Genomic DNA, 18,864 nt, shown 5'->3' on the forward strand with positions numbered 1-18,864 from the left:
ATTCCTTTGCACTACAATCATATGATGAGACCCTCATTTTCTGGTCATGGAAGGGTTCCCAGGTTTAAAAAATTTTCCCCACCCAAAATCAGCCCAAATTCAAACCTCGCCCCTGACGTCATCAACCCCGCCCTGACATCATTAACCGCTCCCCTGAAGTCATTAGCCACGACCCTAACATCATTTGACATTTTCTTTTAAATTTACAATTCTCTTCATTATATTCAGTCCACATTACCTCCTTTGTTTATACTCATGATTTACGTATATATCATATATGTTTTTGTTTGTTAACATTGGGCTTTTGTGCACTTAGACCCCTGAAGCAGACAAAGTCCGAGACATGGTCTGTATCGGGCCATTACAATAAATTTCTTGGTGTGATTCTTCAGTGAACTCTTGTGGTTCTTCCATACAGCTTTTTGCCAGCTCCTAATCTTCTTAGTTGGTCTTTCTGCCATCTGGACTAGGTTATACTATTCTCTCATATTTTAGATTACATTCAGCTTGCAATCAAATTCCATTTCATTTATAATCCCTTCTTCAAATTTCCTGTAAGAGTGAAGTTTGAGACAGAAAAAGCAATGCAAATGTATATATATATATATTTTTTAACAAAAGCTAGAAACAAGACAACAGCTTGCTACATTCAATATAAAAGAATAAACTTTGCAAACGAGTTGCACATAAAGGTTTTATTTTAAATGTTTTAAGGATAGAGTTACATCATAATTATAAAAATTACTTACAGAATTAACAGATTGAAAGTGTTTATACTTCTAAATGCAAAGAACATGAGTACATCGTTCCAAAAGAAAGAACAAAACAATGCCAAAATACAAAAGCAAAACAAAAAGCTCTAAAAGTGAAGTCATTTACTGCATATGAACGTGTGAGCACAAAGACCTCTGAACTATACACATACCAAGAACCATCCAAATTGCACTAATGATGTAAGATACAAAAAAAAAAAAAAAAGGCACAGCATTTGCAAGGAACCACAGATGGTTGTAACCATAATTCTATTTTCTGAAAGTAACTGCAATTGCGTCTATCTTTTGTTTGACTATTAAGTTAATAAGGGTTCTCCTAAGGCATACACAGACTTTACCTTTCTCCCATCCAATTTTTAGGGGATTTGGCACTCAAAAAACAAAATCAAATGTAATAATAATTAACAGTGAATAATAATAAACCCTGAAGAATTGCTTTTGAAGCAAGTGCAATTTTATTTACTCTTTGAAACAGAATGACGGTTCTTTCAAATGCTGAATATGACACAACTGGAATATTATCTTTCGTTGGCACTATGATTGCCTCACCAGTGCATTTAATCTCAGTAACAACCACTGAAAACGGCACAATAAGCAAATTTACAAAATAAAAAATTAAAATAAAAAAAATGGGAGAGAGGAGGAGAGAAACAACAAAAAACAAAACAAAAAAACCCAAAAACATTACATGCAACTTTAGTTTGTTACATTTAACGTTCTACCTTCTAAGCATGCAAAAAAGGATGGTCTGTGTTTTAAATTTTCTTCCTCTTTTATTTAAATGTTTATACATGGCAGCCTGACATCACACACACACACAAATATACATCAATACTACAGCAGGTAAATGAGGAAAAGGCCAATAAAAGTTTATACAGCTTCACAGCCTGCGCTGCCACACAAGCCCCATGATAATTTTGGAAAATAATGTCGAACCCCCCTAAGAACAAGGAACCAACATTTAGTTACCAGGGTAACCCAAACACTGCATGCAGATCTGAAACATGAGCCAACAGCAGAAGCCCAAAGCAGATGGGCTGGGAAAGGCAAGTCTCAAACCTCCATGATGGCGGTGGTGAAAACAAACTCCTGAACCCTCTCCACCCAAATTCTTTTTTAAAAATCCAAAACGCAATGGATACACGGAGGAACATTAATAACCCCTTGTAGATAAACAAACCCTTCACATTTAAAGACTAATTTTAACAGCACATATGGTGTACTGAAAGTGGCAAACAGACATCAAAAGCAAAATGGAAGTCATAAGAAATTAACAAAAATTAAACTAATCTGCACAGAGAGTCAAATATACTACTGCTTCATAACAACTCTCTGGTGTAATAAGGACCTCTATAGGTAAACATTGTTGAAATAAATAAATGAAGGCCCAATAATAAGGCTCTAGGGCCCCTTTTACTAAATTGCACTAGTGCAGCAAATGCAACACAGTCCATTCAATTCAAATGGGCTTCATCTCATTTGCTGCGCGGGAATCAATAGCGTGGTTTAGTAAGAGAGGCTCTAAATTTTTTGTAAAAAGGAACCCCTCAGTGCACACTTTTAGGTGCCATGGCTCACCGTGAGTGAATATACAGGCTATAATGGCTCAATCGCTTCTAAAGTGATTTCTTACCACACATCTCTGGGGTCCTTTACACTGGTATTTTTAGACAATTTTTTAAAAAAATAACGATAAAGTGAGCCTAATACATGCTTTAAATCCAAGCCCAATAACCACCGGCATGTATAAATTCACACAAGCAAGTCAATAAAGCTGATCTGTGTAGAAAAAAATGGATCCAACTGCGGCCCTAAGAGCGCACACTGAGTTGCTTTTTACAAAAAATGTACAGCCTTATTACTGGGCCTTCATTTATTTATTTCAACAATAACATTTACCTACACAGGTCCTTCTTATATTTATAATAGAGTTGTTAAGAAGCAATAAGAAATTAACAAGCATTTTAGAAAACCATTAAAACAAATGATCACCATGTTCTTAAGATGTACAGCCCAATTTCACTGCATTCCATTATGTACTTATGTCTGAATGCACTCACTCATTATCATGCAGGAACATTTCAACTTGGGCTCATGGAGCCAGGCTCAGCTTTTAGATTTACATGCAGGACTCTCAAGAGTCAATAGGAAAAAAAATCTTCACAGATCTGCAGGATGAAAACACTGTGTGCAAATCTGCTCACTTTGCTCAAAACACAACATACATTTACAACTCTGGTAGGAACTGCATTGAGAAGCTATTTATTGAAAGACTGCCTTTGGTTGCCCAAGATGAAATACTGGACATACTGCAATAATAGCAATAGACAAAGAATTAAGGTACTGTATTTATATGGTGAGCATTAGTAACCATTTAACAGCAAAATGAGGCACAAGCCTTAAGGCTAAAATATGAATCAGGCAAAAAATGGAAAGAAAGGAGAGTTGAACCACTGTCTCTTAAACAATGAGACCACCACAGTAGAGGCCACCAGAGCCTCCAAGTTCTCTGCAGGTAATTATCAGGTTAAACACCACCTTTTGTACTTTTCAATACAATTAGGTATTCAACTATCCCTCCCCCTCTCTTGCCCCCCCCCCCCCAACTGTTGAATAGCTTCATATAAATGCATGAAGCCACATTGATGAACTTTCAAAGCTCTGCCTTTTAAACAACCTAACATAACAACCATTTTGCTACACTGACCACATCCAGAGTCTGATACTCTTAAAAAGAGCTGCTATTCTGCAACCGAATTGGTTTAAATAACTATTCTGCAGAATAAAACTGCACAAAGACTGTGTGTTTACCCTTACTTGCTGCTGCTGTATTATAAGGCAGATGGCACCACCATTAAAAAAATTTATCTAGGCTTCATGAGACCACATACTGCTGGCATGCAGATTTCTAGTGTTCAATAATAAGTTGCCATTAATGGCCTTACCTTAATTGAATGCACATAAAAAGTGCACAAACTTATGAGAGTCTGGGGATACCGATTTTGAGGTAAACAGGTACAAATTACCAAAAATATAAAACAATTTACTTCCTAGACAAAATATCCCACTTAGTAGACACAGGTACCTGCATTGTAAAAGCGTATGGTCCTCTCAACAGCTTATGAACTTTGTATTTGATTTGATACTGAATTTATAAAAAGCCCAACAAAAATAAACTTAAATGTCTAGGCAGAAAGAAGAAACATCAAATTAAAGGTGGATCTGTTTAAGAGGACAATGAAGAATTAAATATCAAGTGTCTGATCTACAGATCATGATGATATCAGACGCCCATATGTTGAGGGTGCATGAAAAAATACTGAAGGGGCAAAATGATGCTTACAGTTCAGGATAATCAAATTTATGTGCATTTTTCTAATTCACGAGGCTACAGCATTCCTATCTATGGTTCATTATTCTCTCTGAACACCTTAAGTTAGAAGGCTATAAAATGTATTGGTTTGACGACATCTGTATTCTATTCTCTAGGGGCTTGCACATTAACAAGATGTATTCCTTAGAAATGACAGTGATTTTATTCTGAGCTACATTTTTTGTTAGCATTACCCAAGCCACTTTCCTTTCAAAAATTGCTTCTTCCAAGCGTTCTAGAATCCAAGTATGAATTGCCCAGTAAGGACTGCTGATAGCCAAGTTGACACACACGGGATATAACATGTATTTACTTGAGCAAAATTTATCTACTGTTGCAGACACATATCTAAATTTAAGACAAAGCAAGCTGCACTTGTTACATGGCAAATGGGATAAAGGAAAATAAATTGTTAATTTACATGGAACAAGTAAAATTCTTTTGAAGGTTGCAACACTAGCTCAGTTTCTTTGCACAGCTTTATTTTGCAGCTGCTCTTCATTCCAGACTCTCTTCCCATTCCCAGATACAGACTTCCTGCAATGCAAGGAGTTCCTTTCCACGTTTACATAAAATTGTTCTTTCTTCTGTGTGTGTACGTATATGCGTGCTCAGAACAAAAAAAAACGTTCCACAGGCAGAGATTGTGGGCTCGCAGGACATTTAAGCTTTCGTGAAACTGGAAAGCAGTCAAGTTCTGTTTTTCCCTTGTGTCTCTACAAGTTTTACATTTAACTGTTCCACAAATTTGGCAAAAAGTTCATTATCACATCTAGGATGTCTTCACCAAATCGTAGACATAAATATGGAAATCGTCATCAAACTTTATGAAATAGACGGAAGGTTTGGCTTCAACTTGATGAATAACCATGCCAGTCCTTTTTGAGCCATCTTCTTTGGCGTACTCCACTTGTTTGCCCACCAAGCTGTCCACTACTTCACCAGGCTCCCTCTCCGCTGGTGGAGAATCATCTAATTAAAAAAGGCAATATCAAATATGAATATAAAAGTTCTTACTACACAGGCAGACTATTCAAGCAGCTGTTGCTAGGAAAAAAATATCATCTCTCCAAATATTTACCATCACCCTACAGAACTAAAAATTTGAAAACAAATACATGATCTACTGTAGGAAACCAACACAGTGAAATAAACTGTAACACAGATTTTCGGTTGGGGGAAGGTAGGGGAATGTTCAGGCCAAGCTTCCAGCCCACATGGAGCCACTGCAACCCTGCTCATTATAATTTAATAAACCAGAGCTCAACAAATCCCAGGTACCATGGTTACAAAACTAGACCTGGGACCTAAATTTTAATAGCCTGATTGCATGGGCAGCTGCACTGGGGCAGGGGAAAGCAGGCTGCATTGGTGGTAGGATCTCTACTCTTCAATCCATCTCCCCCCCACCCCCCAAACACCATGGCACCTCTGACATGGGGAGCATATATGGATACAACCTCTACTCCCCCTCCCCCAGCGAGGTGCTATCAACTTCTAAGCAGCTTGTAGATGCAAGGAAAAAACTTAGAAGTTACTGTAAGTATACAAATGCTAGAAGCCTAAAAAATAAAAATAAAAAAAAAAAGATAGAAGCGTTAGATTACATAGCACTAAATAAAGAGGTATATATAATAGGTATCTCAGAGACCTGGTGGAAGGACGACAATCAATGGGACACTGTTACCTGGGTATAAATTATATCACAATGATAGGGCAGATATTGGAGGGGGGAGGGGTTTGCACTGTATGATAATGACGGAATTGAGACAAACTCCTCACCGGCCTCCCACTTAGCCATCTATCCCCCCTTCAATCCGTTCAGAACGCTGCCGCACGTCTTATATTCCGCCAGAACCGATATACTCATATCACCCCTCTCCTCAAGTCACTTCACTGGCTTCCGATCAGATACTGCATACAATTCAAGCTTCTCCTCCTTACCTACAAATGCACCCGGTCTGCGGCTCCTCACTACCTCTCTACCCTCATCTCCCCCTATGTTCCCGCCCGTAACCTCCGCTCTCAGGACAAATCCCTCCTTTCAGTACCCTTCTCCACCACTGCCAACTCCAGGCTCCGCTCATTCTGCCTTGCCTCACCCTATGCCTGGAACAATCTTCCTCAACCACTATGCCAAGCCCCCTCCTTACCCATCTTGAAATCTCTGCTTAAAACTCACCTCTTCAATGCTGCTTTCGGCACCTAACCTTTCGAGAAATATAGTATGCCCTATCAGATTGACTCTACACTTGTCTTTTAGATTGTACACTATCTCTAGATTGTACACCTGTCTTTTAGATTGTACACCTGTCTTTTAGATTGTAAGCTCCTTGAGCAGGGACTGTCCTTCCATGTTAAATTGTACAGCGCTGCGTAACCCTAGTAGCGCTTTAGAAATGTTAAGTAGTAGTAGTAGTAAAAGTTTTGCATGAAACAGACAGCAACATGGAATCTTTATGAATAGAAATTCTACGTGTTAAGGAAAAGAACATATGCGTATGGCTATACTACCATCCACCAGGCCAGAATGATCAGACAGATGAAGATATGTTAACAGAAATTAGATATTTTGCAACAGTATAATAATGGGTGAATAAATGCCACATCAGGGAGTGCCGGTGAGGTAAAATTCCTAGACGTAATAAATGACTGCTTCTTGGATCAATTGGTCCAGGAACAGACAAGAGGGGGAGCTATCTTAGATCTAGTCCATAGTGGAATGCAGGGCATAGTATGAGAGGTAACGTTGTTGGGTCTGCTGGGAAACAGTGATAAAACTCATAGCCCCGCCAAGAATGATTCTGTCGCAAACTGTGCAGCAGAGTCAGCAGGAGACTGAATGACCGAACAGCATCAAGGCTGTGTGCCGCTAAGGAACTGTCAATGACATAAAAGCAAACACAGAATTGCGGTTGTAAAAGTAGCAAGACAGTTGCAGAGGGAAGGCTGAGACAGTACTGAAGGAGAAGTGTTCATCTAGTGAACACTGGTTTCTTCTCTTAGAATGTTTTATAGGTATTGCAGTAATTTTTCAAAACAACAGATGCACAAATTAATGATTTTGAACAATTAAGTTACTAACCAGGAATTTTTTTCCCCCCATAGATCAGGAGAAAGACAACAGCCATGCCCTAAAAGAGCTGGGGGGGGGGGGGGGGGGGGGGGGGCGGGGGCGGGGGGGACAGGCATTCTGACAGAGGTCTCAGCAGCTGGTCCTAAATTTTCAAAACAGCTCCCAAACTCAAACAAAATCTGCCAAAGCCTATTATAGTGTTTTGCATTAGTATTCACTACATAAAGGTTATTAAGTCCTGCATTAAATGTAATTTATTTTAGCATATGCCATGATGATTGTTTTGCTCAAATACTTGTTTCCTATAACTATCAGTGTAACATGTTAGGAGACTATCCAGCTCATTTTCGAAAGAGAAAGACGCCCAAATCGGTATAATCCAAAGCCGATTTTGGGCGCCTCCAACTGCACTCTGTTGCAGGAACGACCAAAGTTGACAGGGCATTTCGGAGGCGTGGTGAAGGCGGGACTGGGGCGTGTTTATCGGCCGAGGAGAGATGGGCGCCTTCGGCCGATAATCAAAAAAAAAATGGGTGGCAGTAGCGAGAATTTGGGTCGCTTTTGTTGGACCTTTTTTTTTTTACAAACATGTCCCAAAAAAGTGCCCCAGCTGGCCAGATAACCACCGGAGGGAATGGGGGATGACCTCCCCTGACTCCCCCAGTGGTCACTAACACCCTCCCACCAAAAAAACAGAACTTGAAAACCTTTTTTTTTTCCAGCCTGTATGCGAGCCTCAAATGTCATACCTAGCTCCCTGACAGCAGTATGCAGGTCCCTGGAGCAGTTGCTAGTGGGTGCAGTGGACTTCAGGCAGGTGGACCCAGGCCCATCCCCCCCCTACCTGTTACACTTGTGGTGCTTAATGTTGAGCCCTCCAAAACCCACTGTACCCACATGTAGGTGGGCCCCCCTTCACACCTTAGGGCTATGGTAATGGTCTAGACTTGTGGGTAGTGGGTTTTGGGGGGGATTTGGGGGGCTCAGCACACAAGGGAGGGAGCAATGGACTTGGCAGGTCTTTCAATGGTTTTTTTTTTAATTTTTAAAAGTGCCCCCTAGGGTGCGCAGTTGGTGTCCTGGCATGTGAGGGGGACCAGTGCACTACGAATCCTGGCCCCTCCTAGGACCCAATGCATCAGATTTGGGCGGATTTGAGCAGGGCGCCTTCGGTTTCCATTATCGCTGAAAACCGATACCGCTCAGCTCAAATCCGCCCAAATCCGATGTGTTTGCCCGGCACAAACCGTATTATCGAAAAAAAGATGGACGCCCATCTTTTTTCGAAAATACGGTTTGTCCCGCCCCTTCGCGTGCCCGTCCACGGAGATGGGCGTTCGCGTTCGATTATGCCCCTCCACAAAGTCAAGTTATGCTCTCCAGAAGGTTACGGGAACGCTGACATTGCAAACATTTAGTTCAACTTGTAAATAAAAGCATTAAGTAGTTTCTTTTCTCCAGTATGCATCATCTTATTGGTCTGATTACAAACATAGAAAAATGTAGGCAGATAAAGACCATATTGCCTATTCAGTCTGCCCATCCATGCCATCTACTCTCTCTATCACGTTCTTGGAGATCCTATGTACTTGTCCCAAGCTCTCTTGAATTCAGATACTGAATGTTTTTGGTTTTTGTAAAAATAAATTTCTTGATATGCACACAATGTGAAAACTGCCACTAAACATGCCCTCTGCTTTGTATTTACACTGCCACTTATTATTGTTCAGAATAGAGCTGTTTGGTTTTGCAGATCAGCCAGCTTTGTATATATAACTTATTCCCTTATCTATGATCTACAGCTATAGCCTGTGTCTTCTTGGCCTTTTCAGGGACAAGTTAACAGACAGGCTTGCTTAAAATAAGGGGCCATAAACTTTAAAGGCTCTGTTTGTTTCAAACAGGCACTGAACTACAGAAGCACTTTCAGGGAGATTTGGGGTTGCAAAGGGCAAATGATGGATAATTGTGAAAAATACTAAAGAAGCAGAATTACATGGAGGTGACAGAGGTCAGAGTTGAAGAATACCAGATAAGTAAGAGAGAAAACATAAGTGATTGGACAAGATTAAGCTTCAGTAATCTGACAAGAACATCTTGTGGCAGTCAAATTTGTTAAGCTTCCAGGGAAATACAAAGAAAGACCAGAGAGAGATTTTATTTTCCTTATACTGAAATTTAGACTGATATAAATAAGAATTCAATTTTCTGTAACACGGATAAAATAAATTTTATTGTAATCATTTATTTACTCTAATAAATTGTAGCATTATTATAAGAGAGAAAAATTAAAATCTGGAGTGTTCTTCCTTTGCCAGAAGGGCTTTCTTTCAGTCTCTCCTGAAGTTGTTTAGCTCCTCTTTAGAGGCAACAGTGGCTTTACACTATCCATGTTCCTACTGCTTAGAAAAACTCTAAAATGATTTTTCCAAAATACACTGTCAGATTAAGTGTGGAAAAACCTTGCTGAAAAAGTAAACACCCATCTATTCTTGACGAACAAGTTCGTTTTCTCAATCAGTCTGGATGGCAGGATGACAATTTGTGGCATAGATGCAACCCCCAATCACCCCACCCTACCCCAATACAGCACTGCAGATAGTAGGTTTCAGAAATAAATACATGGCCACTCACTAGAATCCGGCATGATACGGAGGTCGCCTTCTTTGTAATCATCTAACAGCTGGTACATATATAAGACGGGATCTTTTTCGTAGGTAATATAAAACCATGTGTTCATTATGGGAGCACGGGCTAAGACCATGCCCCGCCACTCATCCTTTGAGCCGTCCTCTGTTTCAAACATGTGTTCCACTGCTTTACCGATCATGTTGTCAGCCAAATGGGCATCACTGATTCGAGATGAAGCTGAAAATTGTAGGGTAAAAAGAAAAACAAATACACCCATACATTTAATTATTTAATAGTACCATTAACATTATTACAGTTGCATGCCTGAAGTTTTGAGTGGCTGATTGGCCGATGATCAGAAGCAAACACGGGCGCTAGAGGCCAATAGCACCTGAGTTTGCTCCCACCCGATGATCAGAGCCAGTCAGCGCATGTAATAAGTGTTTGTGGGCTCTGAACGTAACTGCATGCAAATGCATGCAAACAAGGGTCTCCCGCATTCATCCCTCATGATCAGCAGGCAGCGCGCCAAACAAGGGCGCTGCTACTGCTGCAAACCTTACCTGGCATTAGGGTTTGCTAGAGGGAGGAATGAGGGAGACCCACTGAAGAGGTTTTACAGGTCTTGGATTTTCTCCTGGACCTGTCAAACCTAAGCCTGCCCCCGCCCCCTAAAACAAAAGACCTGGAGGTCTGGTAGACCTCTAGGCTCCCCATCCCCCAAAGCACAAAAACCCTGGTGGTCCAGTGGGACCGCTAGCTCCCCCACCCACATCGCACAAAAACGCTCTGGTGGGCCAGTGGGACTGCTATCTGTCCCCCTCCACCCCCGGTGGCCTACCTCTCCATAGTGGTGGTAGTAGTTGGAAAGGGAGGGACTAGCACTCCCTCCTTCATCTTCAGGCGCCTTCCCAAAATGGTGGCATCCCACCCTGCCCGGTACATCCTGTAATGCGCCAAGAACCCATATATGGAAGTTACGCCCTGCCCAGAGCATCCCAGGATACACAGGGCAGGGCTTAACCCATATATGGAAGTTACACCCCCGTCCAGCACATCCCAGAATACACTGGGCAGGGTGGGATGCCATCATTTTGAGAAGGCCCCCAAAGAGGAGGGAGGGAGCACTAGTCCCACCCTTCTCCAACTACTACCAGCACTATGGAGAGGTAGTCCGCCGGGGGTGGAGGGGGGCAGATAGTGGTCCCACTGAACCACCAGGGCATTTTTGTGCAATGTGGGGGAGGGGGGTGGGAGGAGTGGGAAGCTAGTGGGGTACCACTGGACAACCAGGGTTTTGATGCTTTGGGGGGAAGCGCCTGGAAGTCTACCAGACTTCCAGGTCTTGTGGTTTGTTTGGTTTTTTTTTTTTGGGGGAGGGGGGGGGGGCGGACTTAGGTTTCACAGGTCCTGGAGAAAATCCCGGACCTATCAAACAACTTCTGCCGGTGGATTGTGCCTAGAAGTACCCCTATGATCAGAGCTAATAGCGCACATAAACTTGTACACTATTAACTTTGATCATAGGGGCTTTATAGCCCTGCGCTGCTCTGACGCTATTTTTAGAGCAGATCATCAGCCCTTAAGTGCTCAAGTTTTAGGTTGCAGAAATTTAAACACAAAAATTTCAGCATACCTACACACAGCTCTAGATGGACATGCCAAAGAAACTCCTTGCATCTGCTTTATCATTAAAAGAGAATCTGTTTCAGCAGCTTACTAGAAAGCACAAAAGGAAACTACCAGGTGAATGAATGTTCAAAGCCATTTATCCAGATAATGGCCACCTATGTACAGATAAACAGCTTAGACGGTGCTGGCTGTGGCTATTCAACAACACTGTCCAGACAGTACCAACCAATATCCTTACAGACTGCCTCAGTGGGAGAGGGGTGGGGGTGTGAGGGCAGACTCGAAGTGGTGCTTTTCAAACTGCTATCAGGATAACTATCTGAGTGAAGTTAAATTTTCTGTCCCGACTTTATCCTGCTGGCCATCTGAATAGCTGTTTGAACTGTGCTGCTATCTGGATAACGCTGGGACTTGTTATTACTGTTCTCCAGATCTTACCGTGTCTAAGTAGGACTGACACTTCAGCCATTATACTGTACAAACTGCAGACCTCACAGCATACCCTGAAGAAAGCCATAGCATGATGGCTGAAAGATCAGTTCCACTTAGACGCAAGACCCAGACAACTGCAACAATCATGATGCCAGCCATGGAAGCCTAAGAACATGCAATGCTGGGACTGACCCCACTATACAGATGTTCAGCACCAGCTGCAATCCATATATTGCAGCTGGCATAAAAAAAAAAAAAAAAAAAAAACACTGGCTGTGGCACTTAAATAAATACCGACCCCTACTTTGTTAAGAATCAGAAAAAGATTATTGTGCAGTCAGTGGCTAAAATCAGAAGCTAATGTGGTGAAATGTAGTTGAGATCATTTTTTCATCTTATCAAAATCACCAGACACCGTTTCTGAAAGTTTCATGCTTTCCTTCTACTCCCTAATAGATTTACTACTCAGAGCAGCAGGATCTTCTGGAGACAAACACTCTGGTGAAATTAATTTTGCTGCGTGTCAAATTGCCCTGGACATTCCTGCTACACAAGCTGAAATGTTTTGCCATTTTTTGTCACTGCACGTGAAAAACCCCTAGACCCTTAAGCTTTAAAAAAACAATATGAATACTTATTCCATGAAAAGAGCATAAGGTGTGTGTGTGTGTGGGGGGGGGGGGGGGGGGGGGGGGGGGGTTACAAAATGTGTATGTGTTTAGAAGAAGGACAGTAAAAAGTAGGCAAAGAACCTTGAAAGAGATGGGCCTACATTTAACATGGACCATCTAATAATTCTCAAAAGCATTTTTTAGCTAATTCTGGGAAACATGGTAGGAAGTAAGGGTGGAACTGTTTGGGCTACTTGGGCACGTGGTAGCAGATCATAAGTAAATACTAGTTTAATATGGGATAAACACAGAGCAACACTATATAGAAAAAAAGGATGGAATCCAATTAAACCAAAACTTAAATGACTGTAAAACTGGAGTAAGTACTGGCAGCAGATTCAGAGGCTCAGAAGCAAGACCAGTGATGGGCACACTTGTAGTATGGGTCTCCCGTAAATGGCAGAACAGATCAGGAGTGGACTTTGATAGCAACTCTAGTAGTTGGGAAGCAGGACCAGTGCTGGTCTGAGCCTCAAAACTGGCAGGGAGAGACAGATGTAGAGGGGTATTTGACATGTCTAAATCCGATTTTGGATGTTATGTTGAAAACATCCAAAAATCAAGTGGTGAACACAGTGATTTTCTAACCAGAAAAACGTCCTTTTCGAAAATGGCCATTTGCTAAATGTTTATTTGTGCTCAGTGCATCTATCTTCTTGGAAAAACAAACAAGAGCAAGCCATTGGGATGTATTGGGGGGAGGGGGTGGGGGCAGCATTCTTAGTAGACAGGACACAGACATCCCAGCAGAACAGTGGAGAACCCTAGGGGGTACTGCAGTTGACTCCACATAAAAGGTCCCAGATTCATATCTCACTATTACCCCCTTATATGGTGAATCCTCCACTACAATAGCCCTTATATCTGCAGATGCCACCTATATGTGGGCACAGTAGGTCTGATGGGTTTAAGAGGGCTCATACTTTCCACCACAAGTGTAACAGACTGGGACATGGGCACTGCATCGACCACTAGGCTAGTCCAGGGACCTGCCTGCTGCTCTAATAGGCCTGGCCATAACATCTGAAGATGTCAGAGGCTGGTATGTAGTTTCTTTCACATCTTTGGGGGGTGGGAGGGGGTATCATGCCTCCAGTGGATTTTTGGTCATATAGGGCACCTTTTTGTGACTTAGTTGTGATTGAAACAGACCAAAATGTTTAACTTTTAGCCCAGCACATTTTTTGCTTTGTTCCATTATGGCACAAAAACGTCAGAGTTTTGGGAATGCCCAAATCCCTCCCCCATCACGCCCCCTTGTGATTTGGGCACAGTGTATACGAACTGCATAAAAAACATCTTAAAAATGAGTTTCAAAGATAACGATTTGGTCATTTTGGAAAAAGAAATCCATCTGCTGCTTTGTACTGCTTTTTGGATGTCTTTCTGTTTCGTAAATTAGCCCCTAAGTAAACCAGTGCTTAATCATGAAGAAGTGGAACCTGTGCAGTGTGTCAGATTCATCTCTGGCCACCCTGTTGGGCAGACTGAATGGACCATGCAGCTCTATCTGCCAACACTAACCAAGGGCTCTTTTTCTAAAGCTGCACTACCAATTAGTGGCACGCTAAATGCAAAGAAGCCCATTCTATTCCCATGGGCTTCTTTGCATTCAGCGGGCTAACAGCAGCGCAGCTTTGCAAAAGGAGTTCTTTCTATGTTACTATATTAGTTATATTTATATACTATAGCAACATCTATTGTATGTTTTAAGTTACTCGTCTAATTTGTGGGGCTATTGGTTCTCTTTTTGGAATGAGACATTATTCCTATTGGCCACTGTGGTATATCTGATTTATTGATATATGCAGTTTGCTAGGTTTCGTTGGACATTTTTTAAAAACCTTTTTTTTTTCATTTAAATGGAGAGGAAATATAACCAAATAACAAGGAAATATAACAAAATAGCTTTAATGAAATACTTCTTATTGTTATACGTCAGAATTGTATAAGAAGGAAATGGAAAACACTCTAAGGGGTCCTTTTACTAACGATCACTAACGGGATTAGCGCGCGCTAAATGCTACACAGTCCATTGTATTGGGCTGCATTGTATTCAGCACACCTTAGTAAAAGGACTGTAAGTGTCTGGAAAATCATATTCTTTAGTAGGTTACCCCTATCCCATAAAAAAATTATAATAAATGAATGGAAATTATCCAGAAATTAAAAAAAGATGTACAATCTGAACAAGACAAATGCTTCTATTTACCTGACCAAAAAAATGCTCTAATTGAGAAGGGGCAATACATAAATAATTAACTCCTTCAAATGTAATGAAACACAGAAAAAAAAATGAGGTTCCTCCAATAGCTAGCACACAACGTGTTTGGTATCACCTGGGACATCAGGGAAAATAAGTACCTGATAATCACAAAAATTCACATCCTTCTTAGCAAAATATGCCTTTAAGTACTGCACATTTCTTCAATCTCCATTTTCAAAAGTTACCACAAATGTTGCCCTTTGATCCTGTAAAGATTCTAAAAAAAATCCCTAAGATTCATATCAGATGGATTCTCCAAACCCTGAACATGCATTTGGTCACTACTTGAAGAGGAAATATGAAACAACTCAGAGATATCAACTCTGCAAAAACTCTTTAACATAATTTTGTAACAAGAACATAGATGAGAGCAAATGTTTAAGGAAATTTAAAAACCTTAATTTTTTAAAAAAGCTTTTAACAGCATTCTTAATAGTCTCCAGATGTCAATGGACAGTCATTGTATCTTTAATCCGTGCCCTCACCTACTAGAGTTCCATCATCGATACATTGAGATTTAGAATATCCCCAGGAGGAGAAATCCTGAATATGAGGCTAAAAGAAGCCCCCAAACTTGAGGAAGACTTTAGAAAGTACCAGCCTCAGATGAAACACTCACCAGAAGTTATTAAGTAAGGTGTTTATCCATAAAGTTGAACAACTGGAACAGCAATTTCATGCTCAGAACATGTTTTAAACTTAGTGCCAGCAAAAAAATCTCACAGTGCCTTCTAAAACCCCAGAAGTGGCACCAAAGAGGTGTGTTCCTCTTTGTTCTCATACCCTTTGGTAGAGAACCTAGGGAGACTTCCTTTAAGGTGGCAGATGTCATCACACCAGGGGTGCAGCTTCCTTCCGGTGCCATTCTCCACTACTCTCACACCGGGCGCTCCATACATCTCTCTACTCCTCGCACTGCAACACTCATGAAGTTCATCAGACCCTTGGTGAATAGATAACTGTTTGAGTCAAAATTTGGGCACCTCAACTTGGGGCTCTTTTTGACCCATTTCCAACTCTGTCATCTCAAACCATTACAAATTTTTGATGTTTGCATTTTCCAAGTTCTCCTTTATGCTGGGTAGGAATTCCACTTCTCTGTTGTCCTGCATAGAGTCCTTGTATAAATTTCTTCAGTCTATTTCATGTTCAGATTTAGTCAGTGGTCTTTTACCTGCCTAATGCTAATCCCCAATTCCATGCAGAACTACTTCAGATTCTACTTTATTTGATATATTTTCAATTCGTTACTGGAACATATGAAAGAGACAGACAATCTGTTATGTTTCAGCTTGAGGTTTTGGCTCTCTTACTTTTGGTCATCTTGATCCTTTGAGGTACTTATGTATTAGTGACCTGCAGTTAATTTTAATTTTTCCTTCTACTTTTTGCCCCTAACTAGGAATACCTCTCTCCTTTTCACTTATTGATAAGGGTCCCTCAGTAAAGATGTTTGCTTTATGCAGATTATAGCCTTGATATTGCTTACGCTTTTTTGCTTGGGGTTCTGATTTTGGCTCATCATGCGTACTATACAGGTATACCAGTTCATCTTCTCTCTCTGCTTTTACCCTATCAACCAACACACAGTCTGAGGTAATCAGAAGCTAATTGTCTAGTTGTTCCTTCACATAAGAGGATTTGGTTAGATAAATTTTAGCACACAGCACTCAAATGTATTGCTCCACTTACAATAGAACTTCAATTAGAATCATCTATCAGTACATTCAGGTTATTATTTTTACAGTGAAGCACAACATGAGAGGCTAGCGCCATTATTATATCGAAGAGTTTATGAAATGGTTCTCGACTAGAAAGATCCGGTGAAGCAGAACAAAACAATCTGGTAGGAAATACTTTAGTCTATTGAAAGAATTTTGGATATTCTTTCCCAGATCTCTGATCAGTAGGTGTTGACATTAAGACAATGGAACAGTAGGTGTTTCAGAGAATCTTCTGGGGGTGAGCAGGACCAACAGGTAAGGTGATAGGTGACTCCAGATATGTGTCACGATCGTGGTCGTGACCCCTCTCAGACTCACCTTATTTCCGGCAGTCAGCTTCTGAGCTGGCTTCTGTCTGTTCTTCCTGAGTTAGTTCTGTCTCTGTGTGCTGGCTGCTTCCAGCATGACTCTGATTACTCCACTATACTGCACCTGTGTGTGTTAAGCCTCTCTGTGCTTCAGTATGCTTTCTGCCTGTGTCTTGGTTTGTGTTCCTCTTGCCTTCTGGTGGCCAGAACTGGTGGCTGCCATAGACTTTCTTTCTGGTCCAGTCCAGATATTCCAGCCCTCCAGACTTGGTTTGAAGTTTGGCAGCTAGCCTCACCCGTAGCTACCTCATGATTCCTGCAGCTGAGTTCAGCTGCTGATGGGTTTATTACCACCTGGAACCTTCTGAGTTTGCCTTTGCATTGTCTAAGGTTCCTGGTTTGTTGGTGCTTTGCTGCACTTCTGCCTAGTCTGGTTTCTTGTTTAGTTCCTTGTCTGTTTCTAGTTATCTGTGTGTAGTTTAGCTTAGGTTTATTTGCTTACTTCCCTAGTCTTGTTTCTAGTCTGTATTCCTTGTCTAGTTTCTATTTGTCTGTGTCTCTTGCTTAGTGGTTGCTCTGCAGCTTTCAGTCCTGTCTCTTGTCTGTCAGTATTTGTACCCTGTTTTAGTGGCTGCTCTGCAGCTTTCAGTCCCGTCTCTTGTCTGTCAGTATTTGTACCCTGTTTCAGTGGCTGCGTGGCAGCTTTCAGTTCCTGTCCTTTAGCTTGTCCATTTCCTGCTTTGTGTAGTATTGTCTGTCTGTGAGTCCTAGCCCAGTTTGCTGCCTTGCTGCCCATGTATATTCCTTTCCCCTCTGACCCTCAGTCCTTGTTCAGCCTATTTGGTATCCAGTGCCTGCCCTGTCCGGTAAGTCCTGCCGGCCGCTTGCACCCAGGGGCTCAACTCCTGGGGAAGGGCGATCAAGCGCAGGTGAAGTCTAGCTGTTTCTGTCAGAGTTCTGCCTTGTCTCTGGTGTGGGGTGGTTTTGCCTGCCACTGCTGCTCCACGGCAGTGGCCCAAGGGCTCACAAACCTAGTTTCTACCTTGAAAGCCTGACAATATGTCCCCTTTATTAATCAAATTACACTGGCTTCCCATCAAAGTGATAATCATCTTCAAATTATGTACCTTTATCTTTCAAGTACTAAATGGCAGAGCTGCAGATTACATGGTACCATTAATAAACTTACTTCAAAGAAACCCTAAATATGAGGCAAGAAACTATCTCAGACTACACTTCCCAAATTGCAAAAAAGTGATCTACAAAACTGTTCACTCTGCAAACTTCACTTACCTATGAACCACACTTACCTAGGAACCAAATAGTGGAACTCCTTACCACCCAAAATAATATACAGGACTATACTAGATTCCACAAAATCCTCAAATTGTTCCTATTCAAACAAACCCTCACAAAGAACAGCCAAATCTCAAACAATTAATTATTACCTGAATTAGTTATTACATAAGCACCGCCACACTGGGAAAAGACCAAGGGTCCATACTCAACATTACTCTATTTACCATTAACTTTCTCTCTGTTTCATGTATAATTTCTCATTCCTAACAGATTTTCTAAATGTTAAACATCCATAGCTATCCCAGTAAGTTTATGATACTGTATTGTAAAATTGGATTCTTAACAACAAATTACTTTCATATGCATTATTCTTAGTTATGTATCCAATACGGTTTATTGTAAGCCACATTGAACTAAAACTTGTTTGGGATAATGTGGGATATAAATGTCACAAATAAATAAATGAGCGGTCCTATGAGGAATCACCTGTACTGAAATCCTGTTGCTTTTTTGTTTCCAGAAATTATGGTTACCCTTTTGATAACTTTCAGAGTCTTCATCCCTCTCTCCATTAACCCCTCATATTCCAGCTATATTCCTGTTTACTTAATTGCAACTGTTGTACTTTTTTTTTATAGCATTTGTTATACTAATATTCTCATATATGTTAATTGAATTG

At 41.1% G+C, this 18,864-nt stretch overlaps 1 protein-coding gene across 1 annotated transcript in view; it reads right to left on the minus strand.

The window, feature by feature from the left end:
- Positions 1–680: 680 nt before the first annotated feature.
- SPIN1 (spindlin 1) overlaps positions 681–18,864 on the minus strand; it is a gene marked incomplete in the record, with an annotated part of 155,803 nt that continues 137,619 nt past the window's right edge. Inside the window, 2 exon segments of the mRNA XM_030193618.1 lie at positions 681–5,118; positions 9,857–10,090. Of these exon segments, the coding sequence (XP_030049478.1) occupies positions 4,919–5,118; positions 9,857–10,090 (434 nt within the window).

This window comes from Microcaecilia unicolor, chromosome 2 (genome assembly GCF_901765095.1).
Source record: "Microcaecilia unicolor chromosome 2, aMicUni1.1, whole genome shotgun sequence".
Lineage (NCBI taxonomy): Eukaryota > Metazoa > Chordata > Amphibia > Gymnophiona > Siphonopidae > Microcaecilia > Microcaecilia unicolor.